At 53.1% G+C, this 16,535-nt stretch overlaps 1 protein-coding gene across 2 annotated transcripts; it reads left to right on the top strand.

Moving 5' to 3' along the window:
• Positions 1 to 311: 311 nt before the first annotated feature.
• On the top strand, positions 312 to 14,920 carry SPI1 (Spi-1 proto-oncogene). Of its 2 annotated transcripts, none has more exons than XM_063095770.1 (5): positions 312 to 383; positions 2,766 to 2,862; positions 12,952 to 13,139; positions 13,971 to 14,133; positions 14,601 to 14,920. In XM_063095770.1, exons 1-5 carry the CDS (start codon positions 339 to 341, stop codon positions 14,918 to 14,920), a joined length of 813 nt encoding a protein of 270 aa, XP_062951840.1. In that variant the 5' UTR covers positions 312 to 338. The 2 variants fall into 2 exon arrangements, with proteins under 2 accessions (XP_062951840.1, XP_062951841.1); XM_063095771.1 differs by having other exon boundaries at positions 339 to 383; positions 2,763 to 2,862.
• Positions 14,921 to 16,535: the final 1,615 nt, after the last annotated feature.

The following is a 16,535-nucleotide window of genomic DNA, read 5'->3' as shown; positions in this document are numbered from 1 at the left end:
ACCCTGTGGCCTCCCAGGCCAGCCCCTTGAGCACCACCTGCCCCAGCCGGCCAGAAACTTCCTGTAGCGCAAGAGATTTATGCAAACGGGCTGGGGCGGTGATGTCACCCCAAGGGGACTATCTCCCAGTGGCAGGCCCTTCGATAAAATCAGGAACTTGCGCTGGCCCCGCAATGTCAAGGGAGGGGGCTCACGCAGGGCTCCTGTAGCTCAGGGGCAGGCCTGAGCCCTGCACCCGCCCCACGACCGTCTAGCCCCCGACGGGGCACCCCGTCCTGAGGGGCTCTACACTGGCCCCCACCGAGGCAGGGGACCCGACCGGCTCGGAGCTCAGCTGGATGTTACAGGCGTGCAAAATGGAAGGGTTTCCCCTCGTCCCTCCTGTGAGTACTGGGACTCCACTGGCCCAACCGTGGCCCTCGGACGCTCGCCCGCCTGCCCGCTCACCCGCCGGCCTGCCCGCTGCCCTCCGGCTCGCTATCAGTGGGAAGTCAGTGTTTCCTCCTGGAGCTCCAGCTCCGCGCCTGAGACCCAGCGAGGGGGCCACTGGCTTCCTCGGAGCACGCCCCGGCGGGCTGAGCACTGGGCCCACGGTGGGGCTGTGATCGGTGGGGCCTGAACAGTTATTTATAGACGGTGCTAGGGTGGCAGGCCGGAGATCCAGGCAGGGTGCTGGGCTGACGATGGTGAGGGCGGCAGTAGGGAGGTAGAGGAGGAGGAGATGGGGAGACCGGCTTGGGGGAAGCCAGACCCCAGGACAGGAGGCAAGAGGCAGAGGTCTCGGCCCATGGTCTGGGGACTCCTGGTGACCGAGGCTGATAGAACTCTGGGTCCCCAACACCCAGTCTTGGCCCTGGCACAGAAGACATGGTTGTTGACCAAAGGGTCTAGGCCTTGGGACCACAGGGCCCCGTGGGGCTGTGGGTGGGTCAAGGGCTTGGGGCCGGGGCTAGGCAGGAGCCGGGAGTGAAGCCAAGACGGTTGCAGTTGGGGTTGGTGCTAGGGCTGGGGTTTGGGGAAAGCGAGGCAGGGACTGGGGCTAGGACAAGGCTGGGACTGAGATTGGGGCTGGCATAGGACTTGGGTTGAGCGTCAAATGGAGTTAGGGCAGAGGCTGGGACAAGGACAGGGACTGCATCTGTGGGGTGAAGAAGTGGGAGTCCCAGGGGGCCCCGGGGAGCGAAGGGCAGCAGGCTGGGGCAGATCTCCACTGCTCCCCACTCTCGGTGACAGTTGCAGCCTCAGGCAGGTGTCAGACCAGACTCTCTCTGAGAAGACCCTTCTCCCTTTTCCCACCCCATGTCCTCTTGGGGGTGGGGAGGCCTAGGGAGAGCCGGGAGGGCTTGGCAGGGCCTGCCTATCTGACTCAACTTCCCCGGACCAGAGGCAGCTCCCTTCCCCCGCCCCACCCCAGCCTCAGGGCCCAGAGACACCCCGGGCCTGACATCAGAGGGTCTGACAGCCTGCGCTGGGCAGCAGGGCTGCCTGGAAGCCAAGAGGCAGGCTCAGCGTGGAGCTCCTGGTTCCTTGCTCAGCCAGACACAGCTGGGACCAGCCTGACCCTGACCTCGTTCTCCCACCTGGGGCCAAGAAGGTGGGGGCCAGGCAGGGTGATGGAGGTTGTCCTAGGAAGAGCCCACTTGGCCTCAAGAAAGCCACAGGCCCAGGGCTTGGCCACACCGTCTCTGACCCCTGACCTCTCAATCTCTGAACTCCAGATACAGCTGGGCAGGAGGCAGATCTTGGGCTCACACCCTAGACCTCTCGGCCCTCTCTAGCCCCACGGGCCACTCTGGCAGCTCTGGTCCCTCAAGCCAAGCCCTGAGGGCCAGAGTCACTGTTGTGCAATCCTGGGGCATACGCTGCAAGGGTGGGGAGAGGCCTGGTGACTGTTGGGAAGGCTCCGGGTGTGCATGTCCCTGTGCCTGTGCCAGTGAGTGAGGGTGGGGGAGGGGAAAGGAGGGGGAGGGAGCCTTCCAGTGAGGGTGTCAGAGGGAGGAGGGAGAGTGAGAAGATCAAGCTCTGGCCATCCGCCCCTTGGCCCCCAAAACCTGCTGGGGTGACCTCTGTATGAGCCCTCAGTGGGGACAGCCATCGTGGTGGCCCTGCGCCTGCCTGTGGGAGAGTGGGCGTGGGCTGGGGGGCCATGGCAGGAGGATGAGTGTGTGCTGTGTGGTGAGCGTGCAAGTGGGATGTGCGTGGCCTGTGGAAGGCTGTGGGGGTGTCAGTCCTGCGACGCTTGTGTGCCCACAGGGGTGAGTGTGCGATGGGCTGTGTGCTTTTGTGTGAGTACGAGTGGCCCTTGGAGTGGGTGTGAAGACATTTGGGGGTGTAGGTTTCCTTGAGCGTGAGGGACAGAGTGAGCATGCGTGCTTGTGACATGGAGACAGTGGTTCTGAGAGCGAGGGCACGCGTGGGATCGTGGGTTTGCGTCATGGGCGGTACATGTACCCGGGAGGTAGGTATGTCACCATGAATGCGAGAGGGTGAGTAGTAAGAGGGTGACACGTAGGGGTGAGTGTGAGGGGACCGTGGGGAGCAGCGCTACCTTCAGCCCTGGTCCTCTTTTGACCTCTGACCTCCAAGGTCCCTGTCACCCCCTTTCACTCTCCTGACCTCTCCCAAGAGAGCAGAGAGAGGGCAGCATGCCTGGCTCGGCTGCCCAGCCAGGGACGGGGGTTGTGGACCCAACACACTGGGGGGGCTGCAAACCTGGCTGGGGTCTCCCCCACAGTCCGGGTGCTGACACTCTCCTCTCTCAGCAGCCATCGGAAGACCTGGTTTCCTACGACACAGATCTGTACCAACGCCAAACGCATGAATACTACCCCTATCTCAGCAGCGATGGAGAAAGTCACAGTGGTGAGTACGCCCCGCCTGCCCGGCCGGCCTGGGCGCCTGCGCGACTTTGGGGGTCTGCAGAGACAAGAGAAAGACATGGTTCTAGGGCTTCTTTAGAACTCTGAGAACCAGATCAAGTCAGCTCTGGGGGAAGTGAACCACTGCTCTCCCACACCCCACAGCCCAGCCTCCATTATAGAGCATCTTCAGAGTGCAAAGGCACGAGGTTAGTTTCTTCCACATTTACCTTTTTGTCTAATTCTTGTGGCCTTTTTTTATAAACAAGGAAACTGAGGCTTAGGGAGCTAAGTGGCTTAGGGACCTTACCTGCACAAGGTCTCACAGCTGGCCAGTGGAACCCAGGTCTGTCTGCCCCAGATCCAGTGCTTTCCCCTCTGCCCCCCTCCCCACTTACCCCCTTCTTCCTCTCTGTTCTTGACACCCCTTTGTCCTGGACTCCCCACTGGTGCATCCCTGCTCCCTGCGTTTGTCAGCCATGGCACTACTGACACTCTGGGCCGGATAACTCTATGCCGTGGGACTGTCTGTGACCTGGAGGAGGTTTAGCAGCATCCCTGGCCTCTACGCACTAGGTGCCAGCAGCACTGCCAATCACGACACCAAAAACATCTTCACACATGGCCAAATTCCTCTAGAGGGTAAAATCGCCTCTAATTGAGAATCGCTGGGCCAAGAGAAAGCCTCTGAGAACCCTCATTCAGCAGAGGCTGAGAGCCCCAGTTTGCTGGGGGTGGGGAAGAGGCCTGGGTCCGGTGGATACTTTTGTCAGGGTCTATCTGTCCACTTCAAGGCCCAGCCTCCATCCTGGAGCAAATTCAGGGGAGGTGAGAGAGGCTAGATGCCTGAGATCTGGACAGGGCACTGTGAGAGGTCACCCAAAGTGGATCTCGTCATACTGACGTGGACATTCCAGAGCCAAAGGCGAGGTGACCCAGTTAATGGGCAAGTCTTCACTGGGGGGTTCTCCAGGGCATCTGAGACCTGGGCAGGCCAGACACTGGGGTGTCGGCAGCTGCAAGGGCAGAGGAAGGTTTCACACCTGGAGACCACGCCTGGAGGCCAGTCACACTGGAGCTTCATCTGCAGATGCAGGATGGCAGTCTAACCTGACGGCCACCCCCAGAGATGCTGCCTGTGGCGAGGCCATATTCAGAGCCTCCCATCTGGATGCCAAACCTTGAGAACAGCTTCACCGGAACCCACACCTGGCAACCATTGTAAGGACTGTAGCTGGAAGCTGTATCCTGGGAGTAGACGGTGGATATGCCTGAAGTCCACATCTGGAACACACAGGCTTCTTTCAGAGCCCCAAGGGTAGAAAGCTTTAAAAGATCCTTTTTCATTCTTGTAAGCTTATTTGTAATTACATAAGAGATACATCCTCTCTGTGGAAAACCCTGACAGGGTAGAGAGAGTCTCCCTCGTCTGTCTTTATGCCCAGCTCCCCCAGGCAGGATTAAAGAGCCAGGTCTGGGTGCCCCAGAGACCACCCACCCAGGTTCCCACCGAGCAGGTCCCAGAATGGTCACTCTGAGCTTGAGGACTGGCGCCCCCTGGTGGCTCAGGTCCCAGAGAGCTCAGCGCTGCTGGGGCCTGTTCTCTGTCAGGGATGCTTTCTCCTTGGCCCAAGCCCCTCCCAGGTCACTGGGTTTGGGTGCCTTTCCTCTGGGTGTTCTGCACCTCAGTTCTCCTTCCTGAAATATGAGGGCACTGCCAGCTTATCAAGAAACCAGCTACGCCTGGGGCTGAAGTCAACACAGTGAGTGCTTCAGAGAAGGCCTGTTTCCTGGCTCAGGGCTCAGAATGGCTCCTTACATCTGGTGTGGGGCTCTAGGAGTGACTCCTGATTGGATGCCTCAGCACCTCAATGAGCCCCCAGTTCCTCCAGAAACTCCTCCAATGTCGCCGGGTGTCCCCGGCCTTATTCTCCCCGCCATTGCGTCTGGGGCATCTCTGCTGTCCCTTTCTAATACTGTTAGAAGGCTTCGTCTGAAGACTCAGGAATAGAGACGCCCCCACATCCTTCCACCGGTTCCTGCCTGTCCTCTGTGTCCATATATTTACATAGTGAAGCTTAGTGAAAGGGTTTGGGGCCACACCTGGGTCCAGCCTGGCTCCATCACTCAGCTGTGTAACGTTGGGGGAGTAACCTAACCTCTCTGAGCCCGTTTCCTCATCTATAAAACTGAGAGATAGCACGGAAATGCCTCCCTCACAGAGCTGTGATGAGTCAGTGCAGTAGACAAGTCATCTGTGCGGTAATGGAGCCTACTGAGAAAAAGGCCCAGCAAATTCTCAGCACATGCTGTGATGGCAGGAGGGATGAAGCAGCTGCGGGAGGAGAGAGGCACAGAGGACTCTGTGATGACCAGCTGGGTCATTGTCCACCCACCCAGCTACAGCCAACTGTCCGTCCACCCTCCCACACATCCACCGACCCTCCCATCCATCCAGCCACCCTCCCTCCCATCCACCCACCTTCCAGCCACTTACCATCTGACCCACTTGTCCACTCATTCCCTCATTTGTCCATCCATCAAAGAGTCTCTGATTATATGACATGTATCAGACATTGTTGTAGACACCAGAGATTCCATGATGAGCAAACCTGACAAGCCACTGCTCTCATGAAGCTTACATTGTGGTGAGGGCAGGGGGACAGTAAGCAATCAAACACACATGGAAAGTCCTGTAAAATGCAGGGAGATGCGAGGCAGTGTGCCTGTGTGGGGGCTACTTTAACTTGAGAGGTCAGGAGGGCTTCTGAGGAGGTGGCAGTTGAGCTGAAATCTGACTGAAGAGAAGGAACTGTGCATGTGAAATTTATAGGGGAAGGGTGTTTAAGGACAAGGGCACAGCAAATGCAAAAGCAGGAGGGACCCCAACAGAGGACCAGAGTGGCCAATGGGCCCAAGGGTAGCAGAGACAAAATGAAGACAGAGGGGTCAACAGGGGGCAGATCATGCAGGCAATAGGAGCCACTGGAAGGCTTTAAGTAGGGAAATGACATGATCTGAATAACCTTGGATGTGTGTGTGAGTATGGTAAACATTTCAATAAATTTAAATGCTTAATTTCTAATTATTAAAATAACAAATACTCATTGCGAAAACTTCAAAAATACAACAGCCTATCAAATAACCCATTCTCTTCTTCCCGATCTCACTCCCACTGATCATACCTTAGTCTATCCCTGCAGGCATCTTATTCTACATCTGTAATGCTGTATGCTTGTAAATACACACATGCAGGCGCTATTCACGCAAAAATGGAATCGTGGTACATGCCATTCTGCAATTTACTTTTTTTTTACTTCAACTTGTTGTAGATGTTTCTCTGGGATATACATGGCATATCAGAGATAAATAGAAGCTGTTTTTCCAGTCTTTCTGATGCAATGCTATGTAAATGCACAAATAAGATGTGGAAGAAAACTCAGAACATTATTCATTCACCAACATTTATTGAGTGCCTTCTGTGTGCGAGGCAGAGATGAATCAGCTTGATTTTTCAGTTTGAGATAATCTATTCCCTTGTACGATGAAAAAGGAGAATATGACTCTAGTCATCACAACACACACCCACATACCCCCCCGCACGCTCACATGTCCCCACACATCCCAAAATAAGTATAGGGTGACCTTTGTTAAATCGGTATTTGAGTTTTCCATTGCTACGACCATGTGAGTATCACTCATGGCCGAGCAGCACGGCGTCCTTTGATTACCTGCGCTTCCTCATCCCCGTGACACTGGGGGGCCTAGCCGGAGATCAGGGCCCTGCTTCTGGAGGGCTCATCCTCCATCTCTCTGGTTGCTCTCTGGGGTGACTGTGGCAAGATATTCAACCTCTCTGTGCCTTGATTTTGTCATCATAACTCCTTCTCCACAGGACTGCTGTAAGGATTGAGCAAGATACTACATGTAAAATGCTTGGGACAGTGCCTGGCAGACAGTGAATGTTAAGATCTGTGACCTTATCCTTATAATCACCCAAGAAAGGGTGTGTGGGAGGTAGGGTGGTGGTGGTGGTTTGGTTTTGTGTTTTACCTCGTGTCTTTATGCTATTCTCTCACTTAGATTAATAGCAGTTTGGTTATATAGAGAATTCTAGGTTGGAAATCATTTTTTTCCCCTTAGAAATTTGAAAGCATTTCTCTGTTGTCTTCTAGAGTTGTTTGCTTGTGTGTGTGTGTGTGTGTTTCTTTATTTGGTTACTAGAGTTTTTCTTATGAAGTCTGATGCCAATCTATGTTCTCTTTTTGTAAGTAACCCATTTTCATTTGCTTATTTTCTCTCCGTTTGTTTTGTTTTGTTTCTCTGAAAGTTTTTAGTATCTTCTCCCAATACCTAGTGGTTTTACTGAAACAACTTTTTAAAAGGTCACTCTGGCTGCTGGGTGGAGAATAGATGGAAAGGATCAAGGACAGGAGCCAGGAAAGGAACACTTAGGAAACGACTGGGGATCACCTGGGCAAGAGAGGACCGTGGCTTGGACCAGGGTGGTAGAGACAGCAAGGGGGAAACAGATTCAGGGTAAATTTTGAAGGTGGGACTCATAGGATTTCCTGTTTTTGATTAGTCTCTTTAATTGTGGGAAAATATACATAACAGAAAATGTACCATCTTAACCATCTTTAAGTGAACAGTTCTGTGGTGTTAAGTACATTTACGCGGTTCTGCAACCATCACCACCACCCATCTCCAGAAGTTTTTCATCTTCCCAGACTGAAACTCTGGACCCATCGAACATCAACTCTCCATTCTGCCCCTCCCCCAGCCCCTGGAAACCACCACTCAGCCTCTGTCCCTGTGACTTTGACGACTCTAGGTATTTCACCTCGGTGGAATCATACTGTATTTGTCCTTTTCTGACTGGCTTATTTCATTTCGCATAATGTCCTCAAGGTTCATCTATGTTGTAGCATGTGTCAGAATTTCCTTCCTTTTTAAGATTAGTATTCTACTTCACATACGTACCACAGTTTCTTTATCCATTCATGTGCCAGTGGGCACTTGGGTCGCCCCCACCTTTTGGCTGCTGTGACTGATGCTGCTACAAACACGGGTGTGCAAATATCTCAAGACCCTGCTTTCGGTCCTTTTGGATATATATTCAGAAGTGAGGTTTCTGGATCATATGGTAACTCTTTTCTTTTTTTTTTCTGATGAATCTCTTATTTTTTTATTCTTTTTCTATATCTATTTTTAATATATTTTTAAAAGTTTTATCTTTAGGGCTGGCCTGTGGCTCACTTGAGAGTGTGGTGCTGATAACACCAAGTCAAGGGTTAAGATCCCCTTACTGGGTCATCTTTTAAAAAAACAAAAAATAAAATAAAATAAAATTTTATCTTTACACAATGTAAACATTTTTTATGGCCCTTTATCAATTTCTCTCTAACCCCCCTCTCCCTCCCCTGGTAATTCTATTTTTTTTTTTTTTTTTTTGAGGAATCTCCACACTATTTTCCATAGTGGCTACACCATTTTACTTTCCCACCAACAGTGCACAAGTGTGTTTTAATTTCTCCACATTTTCCCCCAACACTTGTTATTTTCTGCTTTTCAAAAATTGTTAATAGTAGTCATCCTAATGGTTGTGATAGGATTTATTATTTGTGGTGGGATTGGTAAAGGAAAGAGAGTTCCAAAGGACGACTCTTTCTATCTGTCCATCCAGATTTCCATGTACTCTTTCATCTTTTTTGTACCACTAACCATTGTTATAACCATCTGCCAATTTATCACACACCCCTCTGATCAGCTACTCATCTGCCTTTCCAACTGTTCTTTACTCCACCTACCAAACCCTCCATCCATCTTGCACTGACCTAGCCATCTAATAAATACATACTGAGTATCTTTTACATGCCAGGAACATTGGTAGGTGCCGTGGAATGAATAAAACACAGGTCCTGCCACATTTATCTTTGTAACACAGAAACTAATTAAAACCCCAATAATTAGGATACAACGTGGAGAATTACAAGTGCCATGAGACCTGCAGCGCTCTGCTCTCTGGGCCTCAGTTCACCTCTGAATAATTTTCAAGAGGGGCTGGGCTTCAGGAGCCCTGGTCCAATGGTCTGTGATTTCCTGAGAAGGCATTTTTTGGGGCTCTCTTTTCTTGATTTCTCATCTTTCTTCTCTGTTTTGATTGTACTTCTGCTCCCCCTGGGAGAGCCCTGAGCTTCAGGCTGGGGTTTCTGTTCTGAGGAGATAAGGTCAACTGAATGACACTTAAGGCTTGGATTTTTTTGTGGGGTTGTTTTGAATATCATTTTATTTTCGTTCTGGTGACACACAGGTATTAGTGACACCAAAAAAAAAAAAAAACCAAACAAACAGAATAAGAATAGGGATGTGTGGGTAGGACTTTGGCCCCAAATTAAGAGCTGGTTTAGAGGGAGGAAATGAGAGCTCAAGATGAATGGGTCATTTCTGGCTGGCTGGATGATGGCTGTATGGGTGATTATTCAGTGATGGGTGATGGATGGATGGGTGATGGATGGATGATGGACGGATGGGTGATGGGTGGACAGAGGATGGGTGGATGGAAGATGGGTGGATGATGGTGCATAGTCATGGATAAGAGCAATCAGTAAAGTCTCTCAGTGTCGCCACAGGTCGTACCTAGAGCTTTCATTAATAGTCTTGTCCCTCAGAGGTGGTATGGTGTAGTGGTAAGAGTGCAGTCTCTGGAGTCAGCCCTGGGTAGTTGTGGATCTTGACTACAAATGACAACTGTAGACAAAGGACTTAATCTAATTGAATCACAGTTTCCTCAGATGAAAAAGGAAGGTCATACTGTATTGGCCACCTCCTCCAGCTAGGGTGAGAATTAAATGACATCATGTGGAGTAGGTACTTAGCACAGTATTTGGTACATAAGAACACATTAAAAGTTAACTTTTAAAAAACATTTAATCAAATAATGATTGAGGCCTACTATGTGTCGGTCCCTAATAGGCCATAGAAAGGAGGATCCAGAGCTATCTCTAGACTTGCAAAGGACACCATATTGAGGAGCTGAGAGTTGTGCTAAAAGGGTGTATGGGTGGCCTGTGTGGTCCAGTGATGGGACAAAAAGAGAAAAAGTAACATGTTCATGAAGGGTCATCTGGAGAGCCCAGGAGGGCTGACCTTTACCCCATGAAGGATTCCTCGTATAGTGTTCCCTCAGAGGGCCCCCTATCTAGGACGTTTCTGCCTGCCCGACAGCGCTTATTACATAATTGCCTGAGCACCAAATCAAGGGTCAAGGCGAGATTTCCGTTGGGCCTTTTGAAATTGTAATTGTAGCTCTAGACTCTCCATTGCAGCCTTCAGGGGATCCCGAGGTGGGGTTCCAGAGTTTCAATGAGCAAAAAACCTCCTTAAGGGCTTGTGAATGCCAATCTCAAGGTCCCCTCTTAGTGCTTCTGACTCAGTGGGTCTCCAGTGGGCTTTTCCAGCCCCCCAAGTGACTGATGAAGCTGAACTGAGACCCGCTTTGGGAAATGCTGGCTTCTGGCTGCGACCACCAGAGTGAGCTCATGGGTCTGATGTGGAGCCAGAATGGGGGGTGGGGGTGCGGGGCAGTCAGGTTCCCCTCCCCCACATCTGGAGAGCTGCATGTGCTCGGGGTTCTGTGGTCCTAGAGCTGGAGTGGGTTTGGGGATGGGAGCTGGTAGGCCAGATCCATAAGGCAGTCTGCAAGGGTCTGGGCACTTCAGAGTGGGCTAGGGAAGGCAAAAATGGGAAGCACCGGGCGTGGGGCCGGAGGGGGATCTACAGCTAACAAGGAACCTGGATCCCAGAGCTCCAGAACAGCCCCCTCTTTAAAGGACAGAACAGACTTGCCCACAGAAAGTGGAGAGTTTCTGGATCTTTTTAACTCCCTGCAAGATGAAAGTACAAATTAGTTTTGCTTTGTTTGTTTCCCTTCCAGGTTAGATAATTTTGTAGGGCAAAGTCAGAGAGCGCTCTTAGAGGCTAGGATCCACACACTCATTCGTTCCTTCAGGAAGTGTTTGCCAAGTGCCTACTGTGCTTAGGCACTGGGAATGCAGAGGTGACCAGAACCAGACCCTGCCCTCAGGGTGCGATTCTGGGGCTCCAACTGCAGCTCTGGGAGAAAGGGACAGCCAAGTCCCCTAAAACGATTTCTTTGGGTCACTGACTAAGGTGGCAGAGAGCAAGGAGGAGGAAATAAGCATGTATTAAGTGTCTGCTGTATGTTCAAGTGCTAATCCAGGCTCTTTAAAATAAAATACTAGTGATGATGATGATAATGATAGTAAATGTTTATTGAGTTGACTTTGTGCCAGGTTCCACCCCAAGCACTTTGCAGGTGTTAGCTCGTTTACTCCTCACAGCAAACCTGAGATGGGTGTAATTATTAACCCCATTTATCAGATGAGTACACTGAGGTTAGAGAATTGGAATGACCTGCCCAATGTCACACGGTGGTAACTGGCAGAGGCAGGATTTGAACTCATCTCCACGTCTCCCAAATCATGTGCTTTCTCTCCTGTATGCCACGTAGCCCCATAGAAATGGGAGTCTGTGCTTCCTGGATTGTCGGCTCAAATGATCTTACACATGCACAGGATCTCAGTGACTACCCAGTTGGGTCTCTGACTTTTTAATTTAATTTAATTTAATTTTTTTAAGATGACCGGTAAGGGGATCTCAACCCTCGGTTTGGTGTTGTCAGCACCATGCTCAGCCAGTGAGCTAACTGGCCATCCCTATATAGGATCCGAACCTGTGGCCTTGGTGTTATCAGCACCGCACTCTCCCAAAGGAGCCACGGGCTGGCCCCAGTCTCTGACTTTTAGAGAGGGGAATCAGAGGCTCAGGGAGAAAAAATATCACACAGCAAAGCCACTACCGAGCAGGATTAGAAAGCAAGTCCTCTGATATCCAGTCAGGAGTTAAAAATATATGTCAGCTTTTAGGGATGTGTGTGTGTGCATGTGTGCAAGAGAGAAAAAGAGGGAGGGAGGCAGGCAGACAGAGAGACATGTATACCTGTGTGTGGACGTGTGTGTGCACAGGTGTGCATGCACGCATGCACGCGCGTGCACACACACACACCCACACACGGCTGGAGGTAGACTTGTCCCAGACACACTGCCCTGGCCTGGCGTCTCATGTACTTCCTCTTTGGGTCGCACGAGAAAATCCTTCTTGTCACTTTATCATCACACTTTCTTTGGGACTTCAAATCATGCCCAGGAAGTCCCTCAGACATGTGGCAGTTTTTGTTCCTAGAAAGGATTCCCAGAGAAACCATGCTGAAGATCTTCCCTGGTCCCAAGACAGGGCTCCCAATGTCATGTGACCGTTCCCCAAACTCAAGTCCACCCACCGCAGACTCTGAAGCCACCCACATGGGGGTTTCCAGCAAAGTCTCAGGTCCTGGAACCTCACTGGAACAAGGTCATGGCTTTGAGGAGGCAGCACCATGTGTCTGGACAAGTTCTAGTGTGAGGAATGTCAGCCCTGTGACTTTGCTGTCACACCTTGGCTATCTGACAAGGTTGTGTGCATGTGACTGTGGGCAGCCGGGTAGCTCAGGAGCCTGTGGGAGGTCTAAAGAGGAAGGGAGAGGAATCAACTTTCCCTCTGGGGCTAGGAGTTTTATAAATATGAACTCCCAATAACTATTACCCATTTTACAGGTGAACCCACTGAGGTCAGAGAGGCCCGCACCTGTGCCTGAGGTCACACAGCAAGTAAATGGCAGATGCAGTATTCAGACTTTGTGTTCTTGTGACTGCAGGGGAAGCAGGACAGAATGCTTGCTGAGAATGTGGGCTTTGCTTCAGATGTGGGTCCCAGCTCTGCCACCTGGTGAAGGCTTTAAACTTGGGCATGTTAGGTGGCCTCTCCAAGCCTCAGTGTCCTCATCTACAAAATGGGGTTGTAAAGTAACAATGTGGGAGATGAGCGTTAAATGAAATGACTCATGTAAATTTCAGCCCAGGCTGGCATGTGGTAAAAGCCCCATGCCAGGGCCTGGCATTATTACCTGATGTGATTGTAACCTGTCCCTGCCTTGCTGTTGCGGACTCACCCCACTCTCCCTGGCCGTCCACAGACCACTACTGGGACTTCCACCCCCACCATGTGCACAGTGAGTTCGAGAGCTTCGCCGAGAACCACTTCACCGAGCTGCAGAGTGTGCAGCCACCACAGCTACAGCAGCTCTACCGCCACATGGAGCTGGAGCAGATGCACGTCCTCGACACCCCCGTGGTGCCACCCCATGCTGGCCTCGGCCACCAGGTGTGCACAGGCCTCCGAGAGGGAGCCATGAGGCCTGCGGGAGGCCCGGGAGCACCGCAGGAAGCTGACACAGGCTCTTACTCAACGCGGCTTCCTGTTCCCAGCGCCAGCAGCGGCTGGAGTCCTAACGGCTGGCACCTGACCCCCAGATTGACCTTGTGACCCACACCCTTATCTCCTCTCATCCGAGGGTGGACAGACCCCAGATAATTCCCAGCCCCCTGTGATCTTCCCCTCCCCAATGCCTGCCTGTCATGGGCCCCCTCACTGTCACTGACAGTGGCCCTCATTCACCAGCCTCCCATGGAACAGCATCTCTGTCACTCAATGCTGACTCTGCTGACCCCTTCTGCCGCCCTCCCACTGACCCTTTTACTGACCCTCCTGAGCCCCACGGACCCTAAACCCAATTGGTGACCTCTGTTGACCTCTGCCCCCCTCACTGGCCTCCACTGCCCCTCCTTCATTCATCACACACTTATGAAGCCCCATCATGCCCGTACCCCCTCATGGGCCCTCAGCACTCCCATCCTGCTCCCAGGGCCACCACTAGTCCACACAGCACCTTTGCGCCCCTTCCTGGGGGCTGCAGCCCTGAACCAGAAGGCCCAGCTGGGAAGAGTGGTGGGCCGGGTGACGCAAGCTGCACCCCTGTGTGAGGTGGGCCCAGCGGGCCTCCAGTGGCCTTCCCTGGCCTCCCCCTCCGATCTTCCTGCCCCTGCTGACGCCCGACCCCAGTATCCCTCTCCTGTCACTCAGCTGACCCCTACCCAGCAGCCCTGAGCTTTGAGCTGTCCCTTACTGCCCTCACCCCTTTCCCCACCTTCCCAGGTCTCCTACCTGCCCCGGATGTGCCTCCCGTATCCATCCCTGTCCCCGGCCCAGCCCAGCTCGGATGAAGAGGAGGGCGAGCGACACAGCCCCCCACTGGAGGTGTCTGACGGGGAGGCCGATGGCCTGGATCCCGGGCCTGGCCTCCTGCACGGGGAGACAGGTAGGGGGCCCACCCTCCACCCGGCCCTGGCCCTGTCCCGGGCCGTCTTTGTGCCCCACTCCCGCCCCAGCCAAGGCTGACAGACCCAGCAGCCTGCCGCAGCGCTGTATGCGTGTGCGTGTGTGTGCGTGCGCGTGTGTGCGTGCGTGCGTGTGTGCGTGTACGTCTGCCAGTGTTTTGTGGAGTTGAGACCGTGTGAGTATCTACGGCACTTGTGTGCATGTGTGCAGTGAGCGTAGACAGGCATTTCCGTACAAAGTGTGCAAGAGCGTGTGCGTCTGCATCTCTGTGCTGGGGAGCAGGTGTGGGTGTGTGTGAGCAGACGTGAGGGTGTGTGTGTGTGTGTGTGTGCGCGCGCCAGGCGTGGGCTGCTACAGCTCTTCCCTGCAGATCCCTCCCCGGGGGTCCCACGTGCGGGGAGGTGGGGTGAGTCCCTTGTGGGGCCCTGACCACCCCGTACCCCACAGGCAGCAAGAAGAAGATCCGCCTGTACCAGTTCCTGCTCGACCTGCTCCGCAGCGGCGACATGAAGGACAGCATCTGGTGGGTGGACAAGGACAAGGGCACCTTCCAGTTCTCGTCCAAGCACAAGGAGGCGCTGGCGCACCGCTGGGGCATCCAGAAGGGCAACCGCAAGACCATGACCTACCAGAAGATGGCGCGCGCGCTGCGCAACTACGGCAAGACGGGCGAGGTGAAGAAGGTCAAGAAGAAGCTCACCTACCAGTTCAGCGGCGAGGTGCTGGGTCGCGGGGGCCTGGCCGAGCGGCGCCCCCCGCCGCACTGAGCCCGCGCCGCCCCGCCGGGCCCGCCCGCCGGCCGTAGCATTAACCCGCGCCCGCCCGGACGCACGGAGGACGCCCCCAGGGCCGAGGCGGGACAGTGGCGGGCGGGCCGCCCTCCCCCCAGCCCCTCCCCGCGTCCCGCTTCGCCTCCCACCGGGACTCCGGCCCTGGGCCCTGGGCGCTGGACTGACCGAAGGGTCAGCCTTGCCTAGCACCGCCAGGGGTACCTCTTGGAGCGTCAGGTCACCACATCTGTGTACATTGGACCCCCCTTTAAGCATCTCCCCCTTCCCAGCCCCCTTGCCCATGAGCCTCCCCATGGAACTAAGTAAAATTATTCTCAGTTAATCCTCTTGCAGCACAGTCTCTGTTAAAATTTTGTGTGCACCTTGTCTGGGCCGCGTGTGCAGCGATGTCTCTTTTTCTCGTTTGTCCATCGGGTATTTACCAAGATGCGTACCCAATGCTGGACCCTGGGGACACGAGGACAAAGGACACACCATGCCTGGTGGAAAGAACAAGTTCTCAGTTGTTAACAGGGGAATAGATCATATTTAAAAGCCCTCCGCACCTGATAGTTTTTTAAAAAGACTTGAACTCATAATCTTTAGTTACAACCCCACTGATGATGATGATGATGATGATGATGACAGCAACAACTCTGGGTTTTCTGGCCATTTAGTCCAGGTCAACCTTGAGATGTGCAGTCTAATATCACCCCATTTTATAGAATGGAAAACTGAAGCTCACAGAAGTCAAATGTGTCTGAGGTCACACGCTGGTGAGTGGCCGGGCTGGATCCCACTCCAGGTCTGCCCCCGCCACGTCAGTGCGAGGTAGGAAGCTCCGCTGATCTGGAACAGGCTAATTGGTGTCAATGTCTTCTTTTAAAGGAGGCTCAGAAGCAGGGGATGTGGTTTAAAAGCAGTTAAAAATGGAAAAAAATAAAGGATTTCAGTGATTAAAGTGATGCTAAGTTTCGACTGTCTGGAAAATGCTTGTGTATACAATTGCTCCCTCTGTCGACAGCGGATAAGTGAACTTTCTTGATAGTGGGTCTTGCTTGGAGTGGGGTGCATGTAATTTGCTTCAGATGCCCCCGATGTGAGAAGAGGAGGGTGGGGTCCAGTCACAGTGGGCAAAAGTTCACAGAGGAACAGTGGGGAGGGGTAAGGGGATTCAGCACAGTCCGGCATTACTCTTTGTGTTGATTCTTGTGACTCTGGCAAGAACCAGCTCTGTTCTGTCTTCCATTTAGAGATTCACCCCTATGCCCTCACCTGCGGTTTCACCCAGCCCTTCCCCTTGGGTGACACCAGCCCCCAATATTGACTCCTCACCACCTGGCCCTGTCTGAGCCCACCCAGGATTCGGCAGCATGAGGCTGGCCCCGGGTCCTGTGAGCTGCGATGATATGGACCAAACACAAGAGCAGACACTGATTCAGCATTCTCTGTTTCCACGCACTGCCCTAAGCGTTTCCATCTATAAACCCACTTCATACATGTAACAGTCTCATACCGTGGGCGCTGCTGTCGCCAGCTCCGCTGCACAGACGAGGAGACCAAGGCGCTGCTAGGTTAAGGGAACAGCAGTGCCGGGGCAGCCTGGCCCCAG

Source organism: Cynocephalus volans, chromosome 4 (assembly GCF_027409185.1).
Source record: "Cynocephalus volans isolate mCynVol1 chromosome 4, mCynVol1.pri, whole genome shotgun sequence".
NCBI lineage: Eukaryota > Metazoa > Chordata > Mammalia > Dermoptera > Cynocephalidae > Cynocephalus > Cynocephalus volans.
The sequence above is the reverse complement of the archived record's forward strand: the minus strand, read 5'-3'. Positions and strand labels throughout refer to the sequence as shown.

What these genes read in the sequence shown, in the direction of transcription:
- SPI1 (XM_063095771.1), top strand. Translation starts at nt 339, where the DNA reads ATGTTACAGGCGTGCAAAATGGAAGGGTTTCCCCTCGTCCCTCCT. An exon ending in GGTTTCCCCTCGTCCCTCCT is followed by an intron (nt 384 to 2,762) that starts GTGAGTACTGGG and finishes CTCCTCTCTCAG; the next exon opens with CAGCCATCGGAAGACCTGGT. An exon ending in CGATGGAGAAAGTCACAGTG is followed by an intron (nt 2,863 to 12,951) that starts GTGAGTACGCCC and finishes GGCCGTCCACAG; the next exon opens with ACCACTACTGGGACTTCCAC.